The 27,679-nt window shown below is 44.4% G+C and overlaps 1 protein-coding gene across 50 annotated transcripts in view; it reads right to left on the bottom strand.

Annotated features, from left to right (window-relative positions):
- Magi1 (membrane associated guanylate kinase, WW and PDZ domain containing 1) overlaps window positions 1-27,679 on the bottom strand; it is a 650,928-nt gene that overhangs the window by 46,999 nt on the left and 576,250 nt on the right. For all 50 annotated transcript variants that reach the window (XM_076567400.1, XM_076567410.1, XM_076567406.1 and 47 more), the window contains 2 exons: window positions 26,845-27,027; window positions 25,139-25,759 (listed from right to left, as the gene is read on the bottom strand). In XM_076567400.1, the coding sequence (XP_076423515.1) occupies window positions 25,139-25,759; window positions 26,845-27,027 (804 nt within the window). The remainder of the gene's footprint in view (window positions 1-25,138; window positions 25,760-26,844; window positions 27,028-27,679) is intronic.

Consider the following 27,679-nt stretch of genomic DNA (forward strand, 5'->3'; position numbering starts at 1 on the left):
GGTATGCTTCATTCTCTGCCACAGAGGAACAATCACAGATTCCCTATGGTGCACCCACAAAGACGTTCACTGCAGCATTTTAACACATAGGCAAACTGAAAATCACCAGAACTTCTAAATAACTTGTGGGGTAATCCACCAACAAAGCACTCCACACGCTTTGAAGGAATGAGCTCTCTCTTCAGGTAACAATGCAGAGACCGCCTCCAAAACACAAACTCAGTGTGAACAGTATGGAGTGTAACAGGAGGGAGGCAGTAAACACAGACACACAGTTTTGCCTTCTGTGAAGGTCCCCAAACTGATAACACGGACATTATTCATCATTACTGATCTCACTGAGGTAAAAAGATAGCAATTCTAAAATAGAAATTAGCTAATAGCCCTTCTACTATTAACAGTAAAATATCAACCAGCATGAAAGAAATTGGTGTAGCCAATTGATGCATGTTTCCTCTAGGAAGTTGCCCATATGATGTTCCAGAAGGTCCCAGCTAACCTGAAAAATCTACCACTCCCCCGCGCCCCCACAGGGTTTCTAGGTGTAGCCCTTGCTGCCCTGGAACTAACTCTGTAGACCAGGCTGGCCTCGAACTCACAGAGATCCGCCTGCCTCTGCCTCCCCAGTGCTGGGATTAAAGGCATGGACCACCATGCCTGGCCCCACAAATTGTATTTTACAACAAACAAGAACACCTCTTTGTAAGAAGGCCTTTATTTTTCTCTGCCAGTGAGTTGCTGAAACCTTCATTTTAAAAACCACACCCTTTGACAGAAGCCCAAAGTAGGTTATGACCACAAATTAATATTTAAATAGTCAAAATCAAGACATTCCACTTGACTGCTTTAAAGTGTGTGTGTGTGTGGGAGGAACCAAAGATTTGTTTTAGGCCCTTATGGTCATTAAATCTTAAAATCTAATAAATATGAATGCTGGAACAAACTTCCTTATTACAATTTATAATTTATTTTAGCAAAACCTATTCAGAAGGATTGCAAGCAGCTGGGAAAAGCCCTAGAACACAGTCAAAGGGTCCCATTTGGGGACACATTCTCTAAGCCCTAGAAATCATGGCACACGGCTCCTCCCCAGAAAGACGCAACTGCAGCACACCCTGTGCTGGGTAGACTCCTTCTCCATGGCAGAGCCCTGGTCTGCTTAGGCGAATTCATTCTTCTTGCACCCTGTTGCAGCAGGAGAGAGGACCGTGCTCTACGACGCCCACCACATACTGCTTGTGAGGCATATGGGCACAAGCAGCACCTGACTTGGTGGGCTCATATGGTCCACTCAAGGTAAGAAGGTTCCCCAAAGAGGGAGAAGGCGGCATTGATGGATGGCGCCATCTGCTCTTTGCACCCAAGCAGCAGCAAATGCTACTTCTAAGAGAATCCAGAATGCTCAAGGTGTGAGCCTATGTGTGATACATGCAGTGAGAAAAGCCTGGGACCCGGATCTCTACACTTCCCAGCAGAGAAAACAAAAGGCAAACGATCTAGTGAATGGGACACAACCATTAACACCTCGACAGGGAGTGCTCTCTCCCTCATTAAATACCAAAGCCATAAACTCTGCTCCCAGACTCACTCTCACATTACTAAGTGGGAGAATGATATTCCTGAAGAAATGCTTTAATGGCTGGGCACAGATAACTTACAGGAGAAAGTAACACTATACAAGCATCTGGGAAGCAAGGAAGTCATACACAGAAACATCACTTTCTTTGGCTCAGGGGGTTCCAGGTGCCTTTACTACGTATGTTGTTATCTCCTGCAACAAGGAAAGCTTTATTTGTGAACATACATATACACAAGGATACTACACTAAACACGAATCTGCACCGCCTTTTAAAGTAAGACACATTTGAGAACAATTGCTAGGGTTCTCACTGACTTCTGCATCTTGTACGCATCGCTTCTTTCCCTGCAAATGAGAGCAGACACATCACTTTCCCTTCCTGGTAAGAGGATTGAACCCAGGGTCCCATGTATGCCAAGTCAGTGCTATACCAGCTGGGCTGTGTCATCAACCCTTGGTTTTGTTCTCTTTTTATTTTTGAGACCAGGTCTTAATATGTATCTCAGGCCGGCTTTGAACTCACGGCCCTCCTGTCTCAACCTCTGAACAGTAGAAATATATGGTAAACTACCATGTCAGGCTGATGCACACATAGTTTTGTCTAGATAAACATTTGTCCTTGCCCTAATGACAGAATGAAATGGTGAAGAAATAGGAGTACTCAGCTGAGCTATTGGGGAAGCTAAACAGAAACTTCACTTTGGCTCAGTGAACCTGGAGTTGCCGTGACAGAGGGCTTCTACGGCCCCAGTGTCCTCCAGGATTAAAGGACACAAGGTCCCAAGCAACCCTCCCTGACTAACAGAATGAAGAAAAAAACTGGGCAGAGGGTGTTGAAAAGGTGAATTCTGAAGTCGCTGTGACATGCGAAGAGGATCTAACAAACAAGAAAAAACGCACAGCATCACTGGCCGGCACTTCCTTCATTATTGGCTTCCACTCCCCTTTCACTGTGTCTCCAGACACGGCCATCCTGCTACAAACACTTGGGTTTTCTTTGAGCGGTTCAACAAACCCTAGGTCACTATTCTGCATGCCACTGCACACATCTCCTTTTCTTGGAACTGTCTAGAAGGAAGTCTATAGAAAATGATTGTGAGGGGAGGAACTGCATTGAAGAACACACCACAACACTAACATTCAGAAGCAAGAGGCTGCTCTGTGAATACTGTTTCTGCTAGTTAACGCATCAGCCTGTTTATGGTGGTGAGCTGGGAGAGAGGGACCACTGGGTAGGACAGACAGCTGAGAACAAGGCTCCTCCATCCAAGCCGAAATGATGATAGTCTGAAAACCAGTACTTCTTAAACAAGCCATGAATACCATTCCTTACCAACTAGCTTTCTTGTTTTGTTTGATAGAGAACAGACACAATATAATAGATTTAAGTGAGAACACTAATTTCTACTGGCCTCCATGCAGATAAAACTGAAATGCTAGGGAGAGCTCAGGCTGGAAGGGATTAGGACAGATTCACTCACAAGTTTAACCACAGTGCATAGAAGCCCTACTATGTGCCATGAGTTAAAATGCACTGAGCAGGCTGAAGTCCTGATTTCCCACACTGTGAAGAGAATCAACAGCACGGTAGATAATTCCCGTGATCCCGTGAGGAGTTTCTTCTTTGATGGCAATGCAGAATTACAATGAGAAAGAGGCTGGACCTGGGAACAGCTACTCTAAACTCTGGTCAACAAAGTAGTCCACTGAAGAGACGGCATTTTAGCTAAGACCCGGATCATAAGAAGGAACCTGGCATGAGATTATTCCTCCATCCAAGATTTACTGAGCGCTGCCATATGCCTAGCAGAGCATGGCTGGGGAGATCCAGGAACTCGGGCTAGGACCTTTGCCCTGGAGAGGTTCCCAGGCTGTTCACAAACCCAAATAACAGAGTGGTGAGCATGAACCACCATGATAAAAGGCAACCCTGCCACATGCAGAACCGAGAAAAGAAAGCGATTCTTTCAGGAAGAAAGGAGCAGAGGGGATGGGCTGGAATCGAAGGACAGTCGGAGTTTGCCCATGGGGCTCGGAGAAGCTGGCAGCTACATGCAATGACTGATGATTGACTGAAGAAGGATCATGACTTTTAAGGTTGTTTCAGGCTAAATAAGTATGTCAACATAGACTCAAAGCAAAGCTCGAGCCAGGGTACATTTCCACTGATGCATCTGACAAACACAATACATCACAAAATTAAATCCAGAAAACAAAATGAAAAATTATTCTAGTTTGAACTGTTTGATTTTTCCCCCCTTTCCTCTAGCCAAAGACCATCATCAGCTCTGCAGAGTAATTTTTCAATGCAAACACAGTGTCAGCTGCCAAGAACACGTGGACCAGACCCACTGGCCCCAGAAAGATGAAGGCATTCTTCCTTAGGAAGCCTACTAATGGTCACTATGCAGAGGGCTGGCTGGACTTCAAGATCTGGAGTAAGGAGTTCCCATGCTGTGTCACCTGGCATCTTGCAGAGAAGATTAAGAATATAGTTGGTCAGGTTTTACAGCTATAGAGAAGTTGGCTTCAATTACACAGTACATATAGCCTAATAAATATGTCCCTAGGAGAAATAAATGGCTTGCGAGGCTGGTGATTGCTAATGGTTACAGAGCCTTTCACCTCTAAGTCAGAAGCCTTGAACTGACACAGATGTGGAGAGACTTGGAGCATTAATGCCATGGGCTGCTGGAAGACCAAGGTAGGATGGATGGACTACTTTCAAGCAATTCCTCAGAAATAAATGGTCACTTGAGAAAAAATATCACTGAAATGGAAGGATGTTCCTGCAGTTCATTCAAAAAGCATGGGAAGTATGGGCTGGGGTGGTGGCTTATCAGGAGGGGGCTGGCCTACCATGCAAGAGAGCTGCTGAAAAAAAACCACACAAACAAAACCCCAAACACATAGGAAGTATACCTATAACTCGAAGGGTGAAAAGCTGTCTTTTCTTATTTCTAATATCTGTATATATCTTTAAAAGTGAGACCTGCTTGTAAAAACAACTAGTGAGCATAGATGTGTACTGCTCTTTACAAATAGCTCTCTGGGCAAATCCTGAAAGCTTCCTTACTTTACAGATGAGAAAATTGTCACACTAAGTGTTAAACAATGTGGCCAAGGGTACACTGTCAAGTAAGTAGCCCAGGAGACCACACAACATGCTATTCTGGGGAACAGACCACAATGAAGGGATGAAAACTATAGTTGTCCATGCAGTATACAATGAATTTATGGAAACGCTTTCATACAGCCTCATGGAGAATGTCGCCTGACATCTGCAAACAACAGGTCAGTTTGTCATGGTATCTCAGACCCATGGTCATGATTTGAATTTGGGTAGATGGTTCTCTTCCATAGGTGGAGTCTCTATATAGTTAATTTCTTAACATGCCTCTGAGTTATTTCTCTAAGTCCCAAGTACATAAATCATTGCCTGCTGAAAGCTGTGCATACTGAAAATACAGTTAGACCTGTCTCTGACTGGGGCAAAGAAGCAAATCTAAAGCTATACAGCTGACCCTAAGAGTTGGAAACAGAGTAGCAGTAACAGTTTTATCTGGTTTGCAACTGAATCCTGACAGTACATGATAAAAGGATTTCTTTTTAATGGGGTATAGGGAAAAGAAGTAATGAGTCAGAAGTTGGCGGGGGATTATAGAGCCTTGCCTTCATAAAGGGAAAAAGAAGAACTGTCACTTTAAAAAGTCTGTTCTGTCATGATATAGTGCAGGGACAATCCTTCTCCAGGGAATATCCTTGCAAGATGTACTGATTCAAAGTGGAATCAAGGCAGTTCTTATAGTTCTCTAGATCATGTGGGTTGTGAATATTTGTAATTATACTGTTCAGGGGTCTTAGCTCACTCTAAAAATATTTCTACTCCTGGGGAACACTCCTGGAATGACAGACCACCAGCTTCAAACATCAACTGCTACTTGTACGGATGTTTCACGACTGGCCTTGCTAATTCTTCCTCTTACCAACAGTTCCCTCACAGAGAAGCTGTTGGGGTGGGTAGACTAGAGTGGTCTGGAAACTCTACAGAAGTCCCTTCGAATTTCAAAGTTTGACTTTTAATAGTATTAGGAAGTAGGGAGGGGATTATGAAACAATAGCTCAAAATAGTGCATGCACTGAGAGAAAAACTCAGTAAGAATTCCTCTTCCAAAAACAGGATGCTGTGTGTGTCCCTATTTTAGGGTCACTGGCCTCCAAGGGAAAGCTATCACTGTAATTGGTACTGAGGCACTTCTGGGTTGTAAAAGCCACACCAGGCCCCTTCCCTCCAGCCCTGGGGACTTTGGGTCAATTTTTATCACAAGTGCTTATTTTTAGTAGTGGAAGTAAGGCATGGGATGAAGAAAGCTATCTCGTAGAACCTTCTGAATTTTATCTTTACAAGACTGCTAGGCTTCTAGGGTGATCTTAATCTCTCCCGCCATGTCTGCCTCTACGGAAGCACTCCCATCTCCACTGCCATTGCCATTGTCTTATCTTTCCTAAATGACTACAAAGGCCTTACCGCCCGACCCTCAGCCTTACTGTTCACGCCCTTTGATTTATTATGGAGGCCAGAGATGGCATTGTGTAGCACAGCTCCAGTGATCCGGTCCCTTGGCTGTAGCTTCACTTGGATGAATCTCCCACTCTTTCCTATATCCCACCAGGACCTCCTTCGTCTGAGCTGCCCTTGGTCCATTCCACCCGAGTCACCTCGTCCACATGTTCTAGTCTGGCTGCCATTTACTTTTAAACTCTTTGCTTCGAGTCCCTGGACATTTTCACTGGCTGCTCCCCCATAGTGGAACAGTAAGTCTGAAGCTCTAGGCATGTGAAGCTTTCCCATCTTCTCGACACGATCAGAATTGATCCCGGCCACCAGCCAATATGAAGTGACCCCTTTTGTCATAATTGACTTACAAAGTCCAGCTGGTTTCTAGATACCATGACACTCCCTAAAATAACTTTATGTGCCCACGTCTTTATTTTTCAGTCCTTGTTTATTCGATTGTCTTTGGTCCACCTTATCTGTCTATGCCGGGCTTCAGAACCAGAGCTGGACCTCAGGTCAGTAACTATCTTTCCACGGAATCCATGAATGTGCAGACCTTCTGAAGTAAGCCTGCATTTCAGGGGCTGCAGGAAAATCCGACGAGGCACCTGGGAGGGGCAACCCGGCCTCTCATTTTTCTCACCCCATCACTGCTGCAGTGCCTAGTTAACCACTCTTGATCCTTGCTCTGTTTCTTGATTTAATGGGAAGCCGCCAGGCTTAGCTCAACTCGGAGCCGCCTCACTCTGCACAGAACAAGGTTCTACTGTGCCACCTTGTGTCCTGACTTCCCATGACAACCACAAGCTTGCTTCTCAGAGCTCAAACCCTAGAGGCTCCCAGCCCCAGGAAACTCAAGGACTGTTTTCAGGCTGACCTAAGAGACCTACCTATCTTTGCTTATGAAAGAGACTTTCATTCCAGCAGGAGCTGTAAGGCTCCCAATGGCTCCCTTTCACTCCCACAATACTGCTAAGGGGAAGACCGGCAGCTGCTTTGTGCAGGCCAAGCCATGCATCTCTGACACAGTGCTAACGGCCTGAGGAGGGTGTCAATTCCTTTTGTCACAGTCTTTTTTTTTTTTTTTTAATTTTACAGGAAGGCAGATTTCCAATGTCTTCTGTAAGGATGTGGCAATTTTATTTAACTTATTACAGGACTGCTTAACCACAACTAAGGACTCCCCCCCCCAACCTGCACCAAATCAAACTTTAAGGAGTGTTATATACTCCAGATAGCACAGGTTGTGGTTAATAACAGCAAGCCGATCCCCAACTGGAGTCCGTGGCACTGCATTATTCAAGGAGTCTGTGAATCAGGCCAAAGAAGCCACTTACGCGGGGGTCAGGCTTTCCAGAGAGAAAAGGACATATCATGTGAAGCCTCATTTATGTCCTGGGGAGATATTAAATGTCTTCAAAATCCTCTTGATGAAACAGTATCTGAAGTGGTCTAAGTGACTGTGGGAATTACTGAGAGGGGAAGGAGGTGTTTCCTGTCAATTTCTAAAGAAAAGAAACCAATCACTGTAGCTTCAGGAGAGGGGCTTACACTCTGTTCAGGTTCCAAGCAGTCAGGTCTCATTGTGCCAACTGGATTTACATCCAGGGAAAATACAGCATCAGTTCACACACCCTGACACACACGCACGCACGCACGCACCCCAGGTGAACCTCATTACAAGTAACTTTTATAGGTCAAGTGTATTTAAGATGCAGGAAGGATCTGAGAACTTCGAGGTCACAGAATGGAATATTTTAGCCAGGAACAAGCTATAGAACGGAGCACCATGATTATGGCGAGGAAGAAGTATGGTGGAAATGAAATCTGTGCTGACCCTGTGAGCACTCAAGTCACTTGCGCACTGTGGAGGGTCCCATTGCTTCTTCTGTCTGAGGTTAGCTGTTTCCTGTTGTTTTTCTTGGCAAAACAGGCTAAAAGTTAATGCGGACGGGAGATCTTAATGCTAAGCAAACACTCAGGAAGGATTTTTAAAGGCTGTTATAAAGTTTCTGAGGCTGCTTTTTCCTTTTTAAACATAAAACAAAGACAAAAACAAAAACACCAGCCACGGGAATCTTGGAAATCCTCAAGCACACTGAATGTGCCCAGCTCAGGCTGTCTTTCCCTTTTGGATTAGACAATCTCTAGGTTACCCTAGTAACTTTAAGAGAGCAGAGCTACATGAAAGGGTTTCATCAGTAATGTCATAGTAAGAGGGTGGCATACAGAAGAGTAACAAATGTAACCGTGGCCTGGGACTCTGCTTCTCCGTACATTAAGAGTTCCTGGTGGTCAGAGGAGGAAGAGTTCCCTGGACATTCCCACATGCTCTCCTGTCCTGTCTTCATCTTCCTGGCGGCCTTTTCCCTACAGCCACGCTCTTTGGATTGTAGATTTCACAGACCAGCACATTTTTGTAAACCAGAATTGAGCAACTGAACATAAGCTGCCAATTCCCTACTTTGCAAACTGAGAACATCTTCAGAACGATTTAAAAAGGAGGCCAAAGGCACTCATCTCTCTCACTGAAGACTTCAGCAGGAAAACTTCCCCAGTCAGTGCTGATTTTCCTCTTTTTACTGCAGCAGAAAGAAGCCAAGAGTCACCTCACCCCGTAAAAAGTACAAAGTGGCAGCACATGTCTGTGTGTCTTTTTTCTTCTCCCCTAAGCACCGTCCACCCAGACAAAGCAAGGCTATAAGGTAAGAACCAGCCACCTCCAGCCTCTGTGGGCTGAGAGTGTGACAAGCCTCTGTCAGTCCATCTTGGTTACCACAAAGGGGGGTGCCCTTCCACCCATGTATCAGATAACGAGCAGGAAGTCAGAGACACCCTCTAAGGCTCACCCAGGCTGAGCCTCGCCTAGTGGCAGCCCGCACAGGGAGCTGTCACAACTGGCCAAAGCATTTACTTCTATTACTGAGGAGGTACAACAGAAAAATCAGAAATGGGAGACTGAGAAATTAAGTATCTTCTGCCTAAGTTCAACAACAACAACAACAAAGATAATAAAGAAATTGATATAATTTGCATTTTAATGAGAACACAGAAATTGCAATAAGCAATCGCAAGTGGATATCAAGGGGATATCTAAACACGGTTCTCAGAACTGACTCTGCCCTTGAGACAGGTAGCCCACACCCACTGCTACAACCGAGGGGTGGGAGCTGTTACTGGCAGCAAGGCCTCACTTGAATACCAGCCTTTCCCCAGTTTCAGCTTGCCAGGGCAGTAAGTAAAAGTTGCTTTACCAAAGCAGACTAATTCCACAAACATAGAATTCTATTAATTCATGGGCAGTGTTGCTAATTTTAATGCAATCATCTGTCACTTTGGTAGGTGGTATCTACTGCAAAAGTCACTAAGAGAACATAATCCATTTTTTAAATTTAGAAACAACAACGAAGTCTAAAAGAGGACAGACGATTCTATCTCCAAATGATTTTTTATGAAACATGGTGTTCATGCCAACTACGGGAAAGTCTTTTTTAATACTGGTTTTACAGGGTTAATCATGCCGGGATTAATGTCCATACCAACGGACAGAGTAGAGGCCTAATTAAAAACCCAGGGTGCCGAATGAGGTCAGCAGACAGTGGCACAGGGACCTGAGGGATTTCCTCCTTCTCTAGGGCCTTTTTACTGTCCTCTAAGGCAACTCCCTAAGGGCTGCTACGCTATGGCTGTGAAAAAACGACCCTCCGAACAATCTTTCCTCAAACACGGAGCTCACAAAATAGTAGAGTTGTTGATGGCTAAGGTGATGTACCAATGAGAGGTCTAGAAACCGAAGGAGGCACGGGACCTGAGCAAGCACTCTAGATTTTACATGTTTACGTTCATGTCACCATCCATGAGAGATTAGCGCAGTTCTGGAGTTTGCTGGGTGAATTAGAAGTGGTATTTATTATATGTGGCAAGAAAAAAAAATAAGAGAATTAAAAACACACAAAAATATTATACTAAGGGATCAGAAAGAAGCCCAGGTAACAACCTGACACCAAAAAGGCACATTTGAGATGGCCATGAGGAAGCTGCACCCGTGCGGAGCCAATGCTATTTGTGAAGACATTAAGATTCCACTAATAAGAATTCTAGAGACTTCTGTTCACAGGTAGGGTCTGTGATTAATATCTGAGCAGGATTACAAGCAAATACGAAGCAACACACGAGTTGGAGGCCACGTTTGCACCTGCCTGTGACAACGCGAAGACTCCAACAATTTCTTTTTTTCACTCACCACTTATGTTCTTCTTTTTTCTTTTATTTAAAATAGATTTTTTTCTCATATAATATATCCTGACTATGGTTTCCCCTCCCTCTACTCCTCCTAGTTCCCCCCACACACCTCACCTCTGGATGTACCCCCCCTTTCTGTCTCTCATTAGGAAAAAAAAAAAACAGGCCTCTAAGGAATAATATAATAAAAAAAATCTATAATAAGATTAAACAACAACAACAACAAAACCCCACAACATACCAGAATTGGGCAAAACAAACAGAAGGAAAAGAGCCCAAGAGAAGGCACGAGAAACAGAGACCCACTTGTTCACACACTCAGGCATCTCATAACACTAAACTGGAAGCTATAATATATACTCAGAGGACCTGTGCGGACCCATGCAGGCCCTCATTCCAGCAAATTCTTAATGCAATATGCTGCTAACGAATGTGAGATTTACCTTGATGGAATAAGGTAAACTGCCACACACAGTAGCTCTGAAAGTGTTCAAAATCAGGAGCAGGAAGGCCTCTTCCTTTAGTGAGGAGAGAGAAACTATCATTATGGAGTTCCTTTTCTTCTATACTTTTAATATATGATACAACATCCAAAGTTGCTGATAAAAGTGAATCTTCACCTAGAACTAAGTAAAGGGGGAAAAAATCTGTGGGAGAAAAAGTCCACAGGTATTGAGTTTTTGTTAATCATATTAATGAAATTAATTATATATACATAAACAAATTATATTCATGAAAAAACAGAAAATGCCACTTGTTGGGATTTTGAGACGGTAAATATACTAAGAAATACTTGGGAAATGGTCCACAGCGGGTCTCTACGCATCCATGCACTATATCCATCTGCCTCCCCTCCCTATCGGTGTCTTCATTCAGTCTTTGGGCTGCCTATGGACACAGACAAGTAATGTACAAGTATGAAATCAGATATAAGAAATGGTAGGACAGGCCCACAGCATAGGAACCAATGCAAAAGCTAACTGTATTCAAATTTTAAAATAATTCTTCAAGAGATCGCTACAAAATGGATGAGTGGGCCATGTCAAATACTGCCCATGGACCACCAGCTCCCAGCTCCCAGTCCTTCCTAGACTTCAAAGCTCCGCTTCATCAGTTCTCACAGGTGACAATTTGTCGTATAAGGGATATCTGCCAATCTTGTCAGGCAGTTCTGCCTCTGACATCTATCCAGGGATGCTGTTAACCACCTACAACGTGGGTGTGGACTTTTAGGGAGGAACTACTCGGCTCATGTCCATCAGACTCCGCCCTTGCCTCACTGTCAGCCGAATAGGCTCCATAATCACCTCCCCTCTGAGTCACTTTTTTTTTTTTCTTTCCCCAAAGCTGGTTTCTCTGTGTAGCCGTGGCTGTCCTGGAACTTGCTCCGTAGACCAGGCTGGCTTCAAACTCAAACTCTGCTTCTGCCTCCTAGTGTTGGGACTGAGGGCGTGTGCCACCACACCTGGCTTTCTGACTCACATTTCCTCCAAATCTACACCACACAGAGAATACACGTCACTCTGGGCAAATTCATCTGCTGGTCTGGACTCCTTTAGTTAGCTTAGGCATACTATGATTTCACTCTTCAAATTCCAAAAGTGAACACAAAGAATATCTTCACTCTTTGTTAGGACCAAGAAGGGGTTAAATGACAAGAGGTTTATAACCTTATTAGTAGGCCAATTAAAGTAAGTAGAAAATAGAGGCTGGGGAGAGCCCAGTCAATACTGTGCTTGCCTTGTACCCATAAGGACCCGAGTCTGACCTTAAGCTCTCCTCTAAAAAGCCAGACAGGGTAACATGTGCTTGTAATCCAGTGCTGGGGTGGCAGAGAGAGGTGGGTTTATGGGACTTGGTGGCAGGCCACCCTATCCTAATCACAAAGCTCCAGGCCCCAGTGAGAGATCTTATCTCAAAACACAAGGTGGATGTCTCCTGAGGAATGATACCCAAGGATGAACTCTGGTCCAAATATGTGCACTCATATAACCCACCTCCCCACATATATGAACCCATTCACAATGAAATAAAATCAGCTATAGCATAACTTCAATTGGTTCTATTAAGTGCAAACCTCAAATATAAACGCTTGAGTATTTTACTTTCCGGAGAAAAGATAATGATGAAATCTAGACTATTTTCTACCAAGTTTACAGAGATCACCCCACATGCCAATATTCCTGCCATGAGGGCTCCACTTCCTCCCCCTCAGACAGTCTGTCTGCAAGCAGCAGGCACAGGCTTCTCTCAATTCTCCAAGCACCAGGACCCCTGTCTTCTAAGTCCTCCCCATCAGCATTCAAGATATTCCTACCTCCCAAGGAAACAGAAGTGCCCTCCCATGACTCCACACGCTCAGTCGGTCTCTTCTATGAGCTCTGCTTTATGCCGGAGTTTCTACAGTTTGTCCCATCTCCAACTCCTCACTCCTCGCCACTCACTCCAGGCTGACTGCCTTCCGAGAACTCCACAGCTCTGTGCAGAAGGTTCCCCGTGTGCTCAGGAGGCAGGACTGGGCCCTCAGGAGTGTCGCTGTTCCCGGATGCCACTACTGCCGCTGCCGCCGCCGCCGGGACCCCACGGACATTCTGGAATACCCGGTTTTAATTTTCCTATTCTTTTTCCTTTGCACATCTATTCTGTTCTTGCTGGCACCTTCCTCTGCTCAGCCTCACCTTGCGGGGGGACACAGGCCTCTCAGCCTTCTGTTTTGGCTCCTTCCTTTTTATTTTTATTTTTTCCTAAATAACCTCAGTCAGCCCCAGGCCTCAAAGACTGTCCAACCATGTGAAGAGGTGATTGTGGTCCACAATGAGGAGTATATTAATATAACACATTCATATACATATACATTTGCATATATGTACAGGTGTGCACAAACATGTACACAATGTTCTGTGAGTACCTACCTACCTTTCCATAGTGAGATATACTCTGATAAGTTTATATTCTCTTTCACTTAAAGTAAAAATGCCAGTTATAGTCTAATATATTGATTTCATGGCTAGCAATAGGTCATACCTAACAGTTTGTAGAACATTCATTGATTTAATAATGGCCCATAAATATGTATTTCTCCTGCCCTTATTCCAGACTCCAGACAATAGCAGGTATTCCTGCTGTACTTGGATGCGGATGGGGCATTTCACAATGAGTGTGTCCAAGAAGGAACACCTGACACCACAGCACATCTCTGCCCACTCCTCTTCTAGCATCCAAATCCAGGCGAGTACGAGACTCATATAGGAAATTTAGAGATCACTTTTGGCTTTTCCATCTTCTCTTCCTCTTCTTCTCCTCTCCCCTCCCCGTCTCCTCCCCTGAGACAGGGTTTCTCTGTGTAGCCCTGGCTGTCCTGGAACTCACTCTGTAGACCAGGTTGGCTTCAAACTCATAGAGATCTGCCTGCCTCTGCCTCTCGAGTGCTGGGATTAAAGGTGGGTGGCGGCACCACCTCTTTTCCCTCTTTAAACTAGGATCAATGAAACTGGAGCCTGTAAGCATTCTAGTCAGATAGGAATGAAGATATCCGAGAAGGGCATTTCAATTGGGGAATTCAATTGAGGAATCACTCAGATCAGAAGGCCCTGTGGGTATACCTAAGGGTGACTGTCTTGACTGTGAACTGATGTAGGAGGGCCCATACCCCTGTTGGCCGAGCCATTCCTAGAGTCAGGTGGTCTAGGCTGTATAGGAAGCTAGCTAAGCATGGGGTTGTTAGCAAGCAGCATTCTTTCCTGGTTCTGCAGGACTTCCTTGTCTGTAAATGAGTTCCCTGGTTATGAGTGGTATACGTGTGGAATACTAAGAAGGCCTGCCTTCAAGTTCCCACTTGAGTTCCTGTTCTGGCCTCCCTCAGTGATGGGACTGTGACCTGGAAGTATAACCCGAAAAAATCCTTTTCTCCCCTAAGTTGCTTTTGGCCATGGAATTTGCCACAACAGATTGAAACCAGAACAGTAAGGCACATCATGTGTTTTTTAGAACACAAACAATCCATGCCTTTGCATGCTACCTGGCACAGGGCAGATGAGTGGTGAAAATATAGAGGCTGTAAGGCCCATAAAGCCTAGAACAGTTAGTTACTAGCTTGCTTTTTACACATATGTCAATCACTACTTACAACTCACCCACCGCATCATGTCACTCTCCCTAATGGCCCATGGCACATCGCGCTTGATCGGAAGGAACTGTGGTCACTCCGAGCTGCCGAGGCTTACTCAACCTCAGCAAGAGCTCCATAGACCCGCTCCCTTCACTAGTTTCTAGTGCATTCTTTCACACCGGCCAGAGGGATGCTCTGCCAATGCTAGTGCAAGCATTTCCTTCCACAGGGTGAACCCGGACACCACTGTGAACACGGCATTCTCTTCTGAGTCGGGTCCTTGTGCCCAGCTCCTGACCTCATTATGACTCTCGTCACTTGTCTCCAGCCACACTGCCCTCCTTTCCATCTCTTCCTTCCTCCCCTGTGGTGGCTTGTGTTTTGCCAGCTAGCGCAGAGGAGTCACCCTTCCAAACTGCCCCCACCCTGCCTACCCCCCCCCCCCCCCCCGTGCTTTGATCTCATCGCAGCACTCTCCTCCGCCTGACACCTTCCCGTTCACCTGCCAATGTTTGCCCCCTTTCACCTTTCACAGAACACACATTTCACGAAGCCAAGTCTTTTTCTGTTTTCTTTGCAGATGATTCTCTTCTGCTCCCTGCATCTAGGCAATGCCAGGCACATAATGTGAATAAATTTGCCCCCCCCTCCCCAAAGAGACAACAAATCATTGTCTTTAACATTCAGGAGCAGTTCTGTAAGTAGCAGCACAGAATAGTAATTTTACTGCTGTCGGCCCAGCCAATGAAATGCTACCTCTCTTCCAGAAAAGCCGGGGGATGCCACTACGTTTTAATGAGAATGATAAATCTCAAACACATTTATAATAAATAATGTGCATACGTTGGGGATATTATACTTACCTTTAAGGGGGGATGAGGCACTCACCCACAGGAAAAAAAATTCATTTGTTTGAGAGGTGTCAAGCCCTCAGCGTTATGAATATAAAGGAACGGGGCTGAGGAGAGGGCTCAGTTGGAAAGGCCAAGCACGAGACCTGAGTTCAATCCCCACAGCTTTTCATGTGAAAAAGCCAGCCATGTTAATACGTGCGTATAGTCCCAGTGCTGGGTGGGTGGAGCCAGAAGACCGCCAAGGCTCACTGCCCAGCTGGCCAAACCTCCTCAGGTGAACTCTAGGCTCACAAGAGACCAAAACCCAAGCTGAAGAGCTCCTGAGGATAACACCCAAGGTTGGCCTGGGGCCTGCACATGTGCATAGGCACACATACTCACACCCAAATAGCCAGACATACCATCCAAAATAGTAAATATTAAAAAGAGAATATCAAGGAACGAACTCCAATTGTCCATTTACATCTGACACCACCCATAAATGCTTGAACAAATAAGCAATATACTTAAATTTAAAAATTAAGACAAAATATAATGAAAGAAACTAGAATTCCCCAAGACATGAAAACGAAGCAATTCTTATGCATTATATAATGAAACACAACCAAATTAGAAACATTTTTATATTTATCTCCTATCTTGGTGTAAGTCATCTCAAATGCAAATGTGACCTAACATTTTATGAAGAATTCCAAAATAAAATCCTTGATGACTTTAAGCCATGGCAATAAACCAAAATAACAACTTCAAACTGCATTACTAATAAAGGCCAGAAGGCTCCTTAATAGCAAACGTGAAAGCCATCCTGCTTAGCACCATGGAAGTGCAAGAAGTTTGCTAATTTTAACTTGAACAACTAACCGCCTTGAAGGAATCAGGCTTCACACTGGATCCAACCAAGGCCTCCACTTTCTGAGAGTGCTGCAAAACCTGAACATCCTTAGTAAGCTGTGACGTCAGTCGGAGAGACCGCGCCCATCGACTCAGGAGGTGTCATCAGCTTCTTCTTTCAATGGAGTTCTGACCAACTGTGCACTGCTTATAGCTTGGGTGGCAGATCACACATTTTACATGCAATAATTTTAGCTGTTATTTATTCTAAAGGTAAGATCTCACTATGTAAACCTGACTGGCCTGGAACTCAGGGAGACCTGGCTACCTCTGCTTCCCGAATGCTGGAATTAAAGTCAGGTCCCACCAATGCCTTGCAATGTTTTAAATAAAAAAGAAAGTAGTTGTTTTCTGTGGATGTCTGAGTGCATGCAGTAGCCAGTGCCGGCCAGAAGAGGGCATCGCATCACATGAACCAGAGTTGCAGCCGGTTTGAGCCACTATAGGAGTGCTGCAAATTGAACCTAGGCCCTTCTGCAAGAACAGTAAGTGCTCCTAGCCAGTGAGCTAGCAGTCCAGCCTCCGTTTTTAATTTTTCATACCTCTATTTATTTGTGTGTGTATTGTGCACGCATGTGCAAGTGTGTAGGTCGGAGGACAAGTTACAAAAGTCAGTTCTCTCCTTTCATCACGTGAGACCCAGAGATTGAACTCAGGTTGGCAGGGCTGGCAGCAAATGATTTTACCTGCTGAGCCATCTTTCGGTCTAGGTGGGTATAGTTGAAATTTTTTAAATAAACCCCTGTCATGGTTAGGGTTTTTTTTTTTTTTTTTTTTTTTTTTTTTTTTTTAACCATCAAATAGACATCCTAGCCATGAGTCACCTGTGAAGAGGGAGTTTTGATTGGGGAATACTCTAGATCAGAATGGCTTGTAGCCAGCCGTATCTTTGAGAAGACTCTTCTTGATGACTGATTGATGCGGGAGGGCACAGTCCACGGGGAGCACTGGCCATCCCTGGGATGGTGGTCCTGGGCTGCATAAGAAAGCTGGCTGAGGGGCGAGAGAGATGCCTCAGCAGTTGAGAATCAAGCCAGGGAAACCTACAGCCAGTCATGGCAGAAAGTGTGGCTCGGGGTCGAGTTGATCTTATCTCAGAGGTGAGGTGTTGAATACCCTTTACCTGACCATTTCTCTTAACTGTATACCTTGGAGCAGAAGGAAAAATATGACAGTGAAGATGACTTCATACTTAGTGGAGTTATTTTTTATTATGCAAGGCAGAAATACCAATAGATCCAATTGATTCTTTGGCATCTTAGCTTACAGGCGCTCTTGATCAACACAATTCCCTGTCCTTGTGAGCAGTCCCGAGAGTACTCAGGCTTTGCAAAAAAAACAGATCTGGGTTGAGAACCAGGTGATGGCACTGTTTTGCTCCATGGTGTTGGTTCTTTCCTCCAGCTATCCCTCCAGTAATCACATCCCAGGAAGCTCGGCTAAGGATCACTGTTCAGGAAACACGGTCTGGCATGTCTCATTTGTTCATTCAGTACATGTGATTTTTGTGGGTTTTTTTCCTTTAATGAACCAGAGTTGGGATTTCATAAAGATAGTTTTGTATAGGTTTAAGCATGAGAATTAAGAGAAGAAGAGAATTAATGCTCAGAAGAAAGGGAGGCACATCTGTGAGGTTGGTGTAGGCTTCTCAAAGAGCTTTAGAAACTAAGACATACCCAAGGTACGGGTTCCTTAAGGAAGAGTCAGTCATTAATTTACATGATTTTTCTGAATAACTCTCATATACTGGGCTCTATTTCAGGTAATAGGATTGAGTTCCAGCTCTCATAGAGACCCCAAGTAAGTACAAGAAACCTGTCCCTTACCTGAGGTGATACTTTCTGAGGGTTAAGTTATTCAAAGTCTGAAAATACTAGCTTGAAATTTCCAGAAATAAACAAGTCATAGGTATTGAATTGTATGCTGGCATGCATACTGTTTTAGATATTCATTATTATTGGTCTCTTCTCTGCTTAACAAGGTAATCTTTACTCTAATGTGTGTATATATACATGGGAGGGAGGGTGCTAGCTGTGCTATAAGGTATCCACTGAAGGTCCCGGATGTATATCCTAAGGATAAAGGAAGAAACACGGTCTAAACACTAGGTCTTTAAAACCTCTAAAACCCAGAGAACAGGGAGGGACGGTGATTGATGCCATTTTACTTTATGTGCATGGTCAGAGCCAGCCTCTGAGATGAAAGGATCTCAGAGCAGAGGCCAGAGGATGTGAGGAATGGAGTCCTGAGATTCTCTGGGAGAAGAAAGAGCAGAGAGTGGATATCACATGGCAGGGCTTGACATAGGACTGTGGAGTTTACACTGAATGATGGGAAGCCACTCGGGTGTGAGAAGGGCCTTGACTTGACTTTAATCCACTCTAGCTAGAGTAGGGACAGAAGCACCGAGTCCTCTTCTGAGGCCAGTACAAAGCCAAGTGCCATAAGGGTGCCTGGCAGAGGCCAGGGAGGGGTGAGATGTACTCTGAGCCTGGAGATCTAACGGGAGAGGAGCAGCATTTGAGAGGAGAACATGTAGTACTCAACTCGATCAGGATATCACTCTGGGAACAACCTGAATTTCCCTTCCTGGGGCCTTGCAGCTCAGTGTGAGACATTCTGGCAGTCAAACACTTTAAGTGGTGCAATTTGCAATTCATTCTCCAATCCAAGACCAGAGGGCAAAGAGAGGCGCCTGATCACCCAGTTTAACTCAGAGGCAGACAGCTCACTGTGTTCCTAATTATGATGGGTTTGCATCATTTCAGAAGAAGCACACGCACACAGAGATAGATATACACTCTCACAGAGGACACACACACCCAGATGGACAAACACACACACACACACACACAAAGGCACATACTTACACTCGTACTTTCTCATACACACAAACATATACACACATAAGTGGACAGAAAGGAACCCACATACACAGAAGCACACACATACACAGGCACATACACTCACAGGCACAGTGACACACACAGATGCACACACATATGACCACACTTGTACACACACACAAAGGCACACACTTAAACACAAACACAGACACTGACACTAATGCTGTGCTTAGAACACTGAAACTTTCTTTCTTCTTTCATTCTTTTCTTTTTAATGCCAGAAGGCGTTTTTTAGCATAGTGTTCAAGCATAATCTCTGCAGCCCAGATTCCTAGTTCAAATCTTAGCCGGGTATGCAATTTGGGGAAAATCTGACACTCTTGAGACCTCAACTTCTCCTAAAACATGGAACTAATACTGCTCCATTTTCAGAGGGCTCCAGGAATTCCACGTCAAGCGAAAGCAAGATGTTAAGGTCAGTGCCTGGTGAAATGGCGGTTTGTGTCTGAGTTAGAAATCTGCATGCTTTCCCAACAGACCAGAAGCCCTGCTTTGCTCTGGACTACTCAAATCTAGCTGGAGTTTCCTCCCCCCCACCCCCAATCCTCCACACTTTTCTTTCATATTGTAGGAGGCAGTAAATAAGTACCTTCATTTTACAGAGGATCCCACTTAGAGCAACTCTGCACATGACAGTAATTCCAGTTTGGCTGCAAAAATGAGACGCCACCAGGTCTAGTGTGTGTCTTTGTTTGAACGTGTATGATTGTACCATGCTAACATGTCTGACCCCCAGTAAGGACTCAGCCACTATTTTCATATCTAATTTTTCCAGAAATATGTATCATTGCTCTTCTACAGTGAATTGAGGAGGTTACAAAGCTATATGGTGTGGTGATATTGTGTCCCCCAATATATTGTGCACCCTAATAAACTTATCTGGGGTCAGAGAACAGAACAGATAGACACAGAGAACATTAGATAGACACAGGCCAGAAAATGGTGGCACACACACCTTTAATCCTAGCATTCCGGAGGCAGAGATCCATCTGGATCTCTGTGAATTCAAAGCCACACTGGAAACAGCGAGGCATGGTGACACATGCCTTTAATCCCAGGAAGTGATGGCAGAAAGCAGAAAGGTATATAAGGTGTGAGGATGAGGAACTAGAGCCTTTTTAAGCTTTTAGCTTTTAGCAGCAGTTCAGCTGAGACCCATTTGGATGAGGATTCAGAGGCTTCCAGTCTGAGGAAACAGGATCAGCTGAGGAACTGACGAGGTGAGGTTGGATGTGACTGGTTCTGTTTCTCTGATCTTTCAGTGTTCACCCCAATACCTGGCTCTGGGTTTGTTTTTATTAATAAGACCATTTAAGATTTGTGTTACAATATGGGTAATATTTTTCTGTGACTTGTGGATGAGGCAGTCTACTCTAAAGCATCTGTGGTATAAGAAAAAAGGCACAGATCCCACTTTCTGGGAATCTTAAATTTTCATTCCTTAAGAATCAGATCCTAAAAAATAACTTAGTGGCTTGATGAAAAAACTCTGTGTATGACACGGTTCATGGACACTGTGGGGCAGACATCCCTTCATTACTGTGGGCATCACCGGAAGAACTCTGTGTATGACATGGTCCATGGACACTGTGGGGCAGACATCCCTTCTGTTACTGTGGGCATCACAGGAAGAACTCTGTGTATGACATGGTTCATGTGGGGCAGACACCCCTTCATTACTGTGGGCATCACCGGAAGCCAGTGACGACCTCCGCCCAAGACAAGGACTCCAGAATCCAGCCATTCCTCCTATTCTCTGAAGCAGAAGAGTGCAGAAGGTGGGAGCTGAGATGGCTCTTAGGAAAGATGGGGACATCTGCTGCTTACAGAAGCTTCAGTGGGAAAGACGTGGCTTAGTAGGCGAGAACATACTCAACCAAGCAAGAGGCTCGGCTTGATCCTCATCACCAACAAACCCAGAAAAATCCTTTAGAAAATTGTTCAAAACTGAAAATAACTTTAGCTTTATGAACTTACCCCCCCACACACACAAAGTATATGAGAAGGAGTTAAAGCTAGAAGATGTCATGAGGTAAGAGCCTGGTTTCATTCACAACACTGATTACTATCTAACACGAACAATGGAGCTTCTGAAACAAAACGCAGATGTCAAAACATCATAGAATGCTATTAAGAGTCTGAGTTCTGGCTAGAGGTCATCTTTGCTTTGCTTCCCCCCCCCCCCCCCCCCCCCCCCGCTTTTTTGGTTGTTGTTAATAAGAAGCCAGCCAACCAACTTCAGTAGTTACTTCTGCTAAATGGCAATATTAGTAAAACACCATGGATGGACCACCAGCAGCTACTTCTTATTTATCTATATCATTCACACAAGGCATTCTCTTTTGTTACATTCTGAACTAAGCTAAGGGAAGGCGAGAGATGTGCCTAAAAGCGCACACAGAGAAGGCAAGAACCAGGTTCAATTCGAATGTTCTTCTTCTGGCTCCAACTCTACTGTCTTGTCTCCACAACATTCTCTTTATGAAATGGGAGCGCAAAAGGTCCTCCAGCTCAAAACATTCTTTTCCTTTTTTGGATGAAGAAGTGAGTGTCGGGGCAAAAGGTAAAATGGTAAGGACACAGCTTAACCCAGAGGCCTGCTCACTCCTGACAGACCCAGTTCAGCTCTATTTCCAATAGATGCTTCCTCTCCAAAGCAGAGCACACATTTCCCACATTCACAAAACACTGTCAAACTTCAAGTCAACACAGAATTATCTCGGAAAGAGAAGCACAGAGGTGTGCGTTAGCTGAGCAGGCAAGGCTTTGGACACTGTGGGGCATAGGCGATGTGCTGACTCCCCTTAAGCATAGGAAAACCTGTCCAGGGCAAGTTCTTTAGTACATTAAGAAACTATTAATTAACCACTGGCTAGCATGATTTTATAAACTCAAGAAGTCCTATGGACTCACACTGGCACTCGGAGGCAGACTGCTGACTGCAGATGCTGGTACAATTTTAAGCCGTAACAGAAGGAAAGCACTCTCTTGTCTACACAGCCGAGGAAGGAGGAGGGAAGGACATGCTCGAGAAGACGAGAACAGCACAAGGAGGGCTGTGCCTTACAGACAAACCCCAGAGCGGGAGCAACAGCAGGAAGGAGGTCTAGTTGAGACACTAGGGACAACCTGTGACAGTTCCAGCTAGCCAGCCTGTGGGAGAACAACCCTGGCAAATCCAAGCCTAACCCCAGAAACTGACTCCGGAAATGAACCTCTGCCTTACATCCCTACCAATGGAAAGGAAGTAACAGACGTGTGTGTGTGTGTGTGTGTGTGTGTGTGTGTGTGTGTGTGTGTGTCACACACACACACACACACACACACACACACACACACATATATATATATATATATATATATATATATATATATATATATATAGTAAATTTAACCAAATCTCAACAAGGACAACCATCAAGAATGAACATGGGACTTAGGAACGAAAACAGAGGCTGCCAACATCCAATTCTGCCACCAAGGAAAACAAACCCATTTTACAAGGCATAGGAAACCCTATCTTCCCAACATGGATGCTAGAGCATCACGGACGATGTGGATTTAATGAGTGAATCAATCTGTTTACCAGCAACTATGACAGCAATGAGATTCATGAGCAGTCAGTGAACTGACCGCTCACTTCCTCATCTCACCCAGATGCTGTCCCGCTTCTTCATCTAACGTTCTCCTTACACCCCCACCACATGGAGGATGATTAAATGTCAGCCCCGATGCAAACAACTAATGCGTGGCACAAGCAAATATATTTTTATGCTTTTGAGAAAGATTAATAGTAGCTGGCAATGGCCTGCCAACTGCAGATGTACAAACTTCCCATCCTACACATAAATCAAACTCCGGGCGTATGGCGTACTTTACAGACTGTCACTGTTACAGTGATTTTAAATTACTCAGGTTGTAGAGTAAACCATGTAGATGTTGACTAATGAGGCAATATATTCTGGATCTTTCCATATGAATGTTATAAAATGTAATAGCATCAGCAGAAAGACAGTCTCAGGAATTAAGAAAAGATAGACTTAGTTAAAAGAAGGGGTATATATTTCTATAATCAACTCTTTGCTATTTTAGGCAAATGCAGCACGAGTTGAGTTAGTAGATTATCACAAAACTATGTTTTGGTACCTTTAAAAGTTAATCTAATGGTAGAAAAGCCCAGTACACAATACACCCAGTAGAGAAGAAGGATTAAACTAGGTTAGAGAGGAGACTGCCTGTAGAATGCACTGTAGCTGCTGGATCAGAGAGAGATGCCTGTGAACAAGTGAACATGTGAACAAGTATGCAAAATCAACATTGTTCCGAGGTAAGCTGCCAGAGCTCTAGACTAGGAACAATGGAACCAGAAATGGGGTCACACTGGTTCTGCTGGGAGCTGCCACTTTCCCATGCAAAGGAAATGGTAAAGATCAGATGAGAGGTGTATTCATGTATAAGAGCACTCTACAAATCACCAGTCTGTCTACATGAACCCAGGTCACTTTTAGGGATCGGCTTTTTGGGTATAAAGCGGTCTCAGAACCAGAGGAGAGCTCAAAATGTACTAGAGTGTTTCTGCCAAATCAGTCTGCACAATGTTTTTTGTTTGTTTGTTTTAAATTTTAGACAGGGTCTCACAATGTACCTCTGACTGTCCTAGAACTCATGATGTGGACCAGACTGGCCTTGAACTCACAGAAATCCACCTGCCTCTGCCTTCCAAGTACTGGGATCAAAGGTGTGGGCCACCACACCCAGCCTGCACAGTGGTCTTGATGACTTGTTCCCGGAAGTTAGAAGAACACTTTAATCAACTCAACAGTTGTTCTGTGTTCTGTGTTTCCTTCAGTGACCCTAATCACTTTGATAACACAAAATGCAGCTTCAAGTGAGCACCTTTGTTGCAAGGAAAGTACATTTGATAACTGATCTCCTTTCCAAGGGCTCAACTATGTTAAGCATGAAATGTCATATTGAGGAGGACAAGGGCAGGGAAGGGAGACAACCTCAGGCCTTCTGTGAACAAAAAAAATACAACTAGTTACAAGTTCCCACCCCAGGAGTGAGACATTTCAATACTGAAATTAAGAAATATGAGGAGTGCTGCTGAGGAAGAAAATGGGAGGCTGAGGCAAGAAGAAAGAAGGGAGCTTAATGTTGAGACTAATGATGTGAGTTCTATAGCACTGTTCTAAAGGAGTCAGGTATGCTAAATGCTAGGTTAACAATGTGCAGATGTGTGTGCTGGCTCACAGAACTTACGATCCTGTGAAAGAGAAAGAAATGAAAATAAAAGTCTAAAATAATGGCTCATGATAACAATAATACTGACTGTGATAAAGGCTATCACAAGACAGACATACAGGAGAGATGTCGTGGATTACTTAGTTAGTGGTTAACTTAGATAGGGAGATAGATAACTCCCTAGGGAGAAATCCGGGAGAAACTGGGCCGAGGAAATAGAAAGGTCCCGAGGTGGGAAAGGACTAAGCCAGTGTGGCTGAATTCCAGTGGAAGCAGCAGAATAGTGAGAACTGAGTCTGGGAGAGTAGACTCAAGAGGACATTTTTTCAGCCTGGGAAGGCCAGGGCCAGGAGTCTTACAAGAGAAATCATTCTTGTTTTCAAGAGACAAATCTTACTTATTTTTAAAAGATGCAGGATTTGTTTTATAGAGTCACTCTAATTCTATATATGCAACACAATATATAAACTTTATTGCGAAGAATGTTCAAAGCAACCAGAAGACATTTGCAAAGTATTTTCAAATACGTAAGTGAAAGGGATCTAGGGCTAGCGATGTAGCCTGGTAGCACAGTGCTTGCCTAGCATGCCGAAGGCCTTGTGTTCAACTTCTAGTGTCTCAAAAAGGAAAAAGAACAACAACAACACATCTTTAAAGAACAAAACAAAACAAAAAGCCCTCAAATAGTTGAAGACTAGTAAGCCAACCAATGCATTTCAGACTTCAAAAGCAAAAGAACAAAATCAACCTACGTACCTCCTCGCTGCACCAACAGCGTGACCTCACTTCCCTTTGGACACTCAATCAGCATATCCACGACTTGGTTGTGCGTCAGAGCCTGCACGTTCTTCTTATTCACTTCCACAATAAGATCCCCTTCTTTGAGGCCTCGGCAGCGGGGACTGTCAACAATCTGCTTCACTCTTTGGCCGCCCCCACCGGGACTATCTGCAATCGTGAAGCCAAAGCCCATTGGCCCTTTGACTATGTGCACAGTTATCAGCTCTGGCTGCGTGGCTATGGAGGAAGCCAAAGAGACCGTGTCGTTGGGATAACCATGGGAACTGTTGGAAGCCACGTCTGCAGGGCTGCTTGGTCTGGCCTCCTTCATGCTGCTGACTTTGCCCGTTTTACTACTGTGGCTTGCTGGTGAATCATACGTCTCTTGTCCATTCACAATAATTGGTTCTTTGTCCAAAATGGCCACCGAGGTCACTAAACTTGTATTAGGGTCATCCGGGTCAAAAGGCAATGGATAACCTCTGCAGAGTTCAAGGTCCACACTGGCACCAATAGGAATGGACTGGAAGATTTTTACAACTTGAGCATGTGTGTGTCCCAAAACACAGGTGTCATTCACGCTGACAATTACATCCCCTGTAAAAGGTAAGAGATTGGAGGTCAAACAACAGTACCAGAAAATGCTGCTACAATCACATTCTCCTAATGTTCAGAACCCACCATCTGAGATTCCTCACTCAGTACAGGCCTAGTCTGAGCTAAAGATGCTTGAAAGAGGAACTCTTTTATTCCTCCTGAGAACTCCACATAGACGATGTTCTCACACAAGAAGTAGCATTCTGACTTCAGTACATCCTCGTTTGGTACTATGGATAAGAAGCCAACACCAGGAGGAGTCAATGCACACTGACCTTGTTAAACCACACCCGACTTCCCAGTCACTTCTCTCCTCTAGCCCAAGCCTGTGGGTCCTTGTCAAATTCTTATAACCTACTCTGTTTGCTGTACCGAGTGCTGAACATCATCTTTGGGCTGCTATTGACTTTTGAGGCTCCTGTGTCACACCCCACTCATTCTTTGTATTTAGGGAGGCAGTTTCAGAGTCAAGGTCTCCCTATGCAACCCAGGCTGGCCTTCAATTTGTGATCTTTTTTTCTATAGCTATCTGAGTGCCATTATACCTGGTTTTAAACTCATCTTAAATGAACGTAAATGCTTTCCTCTTATTGACCTATCTTTTGTGATTCTAAGGCCCATCCAAATTCCTAATGAGGGTGAAAGTGAAATTTTAGTTCTTCTGTGCCCTCCATACAAAGTTGAATGAAACAGGGTGGGGGTGGGGCGTCTACCAGCCCAAACCAGATTGGATATTTTAACTGATAATAAAGCTTTCTTTCAGCATCTAGTATCTTCTCAGTTAAATGACAATATAATAATCATTGAAAGAACACTGGGGTTCTAAGTTTAGAATTCATTTATTTAAATGGATCTACATCTTTAGTAAATTACTACTTTACTATATTCAATAGCACTCTAACAGGTTTCTAAAGTCCAAGTACTTTCAGAGGCTTTCATCTGGACTGAGGATGGAGGGTGCTGTAAGAGGAGCCTCTAGCCCACTGCCAGGTGTGAGAAGGACACATCTAAAGGAATCCTGATGCTGTCTGCCCTTGTTCAGATGTGGGCACCACATAGAACATGCTCTGGCCATGGGGACTCACCTGTCTCCATCTTGCCATCCAGGGCAGCAGGACCATCTAGGACCAGGCTCTTGATCTGCAGGAACTCATCCGGTTCATCCCCTCCAACCACCGTGAAGCCAAAGCCACGACTGCTTTTCCGTAGCTTCGTGTGAATGAACTTGCCTTTCAGCTCAGAAGGGTTTCTTGTAAAAAAAGGTTTGCCTGGTTTGGATTAGAAGGAGAAAAAGACAAGGAAATTCATTGTGAGTATACCTGTGAATGGACTAAGGATGCTATGAGACCATGCAGACAGCTGTTCAAGAACAAGGGTTGAGGCCTTTGGACACACATGGGCCTCTGGGGGATCAGAGATGACTCAGAAATTAAGAACATTTGCTGCTCTTCCAGGGGACCCAAGTCATATCAGGTGTGAAGGCAATACAGACTCCATCTTAGGGAAGGGCCACCATCTTAGACCACCTGCTGTACTCACTTCCAGGAAGGACCTCAGGAATGTGCCATGACAACTAGAACAGATACAGGGCAGTATGCTCCTGCAGACATCCTGTCTGTGGTTTATGGCCCGTGAAGATATCTAGAAAATCCTGCTGAGCAATCCAGATAATTCTGTTCAGCGGGTTGTGGTTCCTAAAAGTCTAACCCAATGGTTTCAAATGTGGTTTTGTGCCCAAAGTTTAGACCAATAGCTTCAAAAAAAAAATCACCTTGCCCCATATCCCTTCTACCCAACCCCAAGTTGACAAAGCATGTAATTCCCGGCTTGTGGTTTTTCCCTATAAAAACTCTCTAACCCTGCTGGGCCTGTGGCCACCACTGCATTTCCCTCCATCTGCTGTTTGGTTGCCCAGGTTCA

Source organism: Peromyscus maniculatus, chromosome 3 (genome assembly GCF_049852395.1).
Source record: "Peromyscus maniculatus bairdii isolate BWxNUB_F1_BW_parent chromosome 3, HU_Pman_BW_mat_3.1, whole genome shotgun sequence".
NCBI classification, from domain to species: domain Eukaryota; kingdom Metazoa; phylum Chordata; class Mammalia; order Rodentia; family Cricetidae; genus Peromyscus; species Peromyscus maniculatus.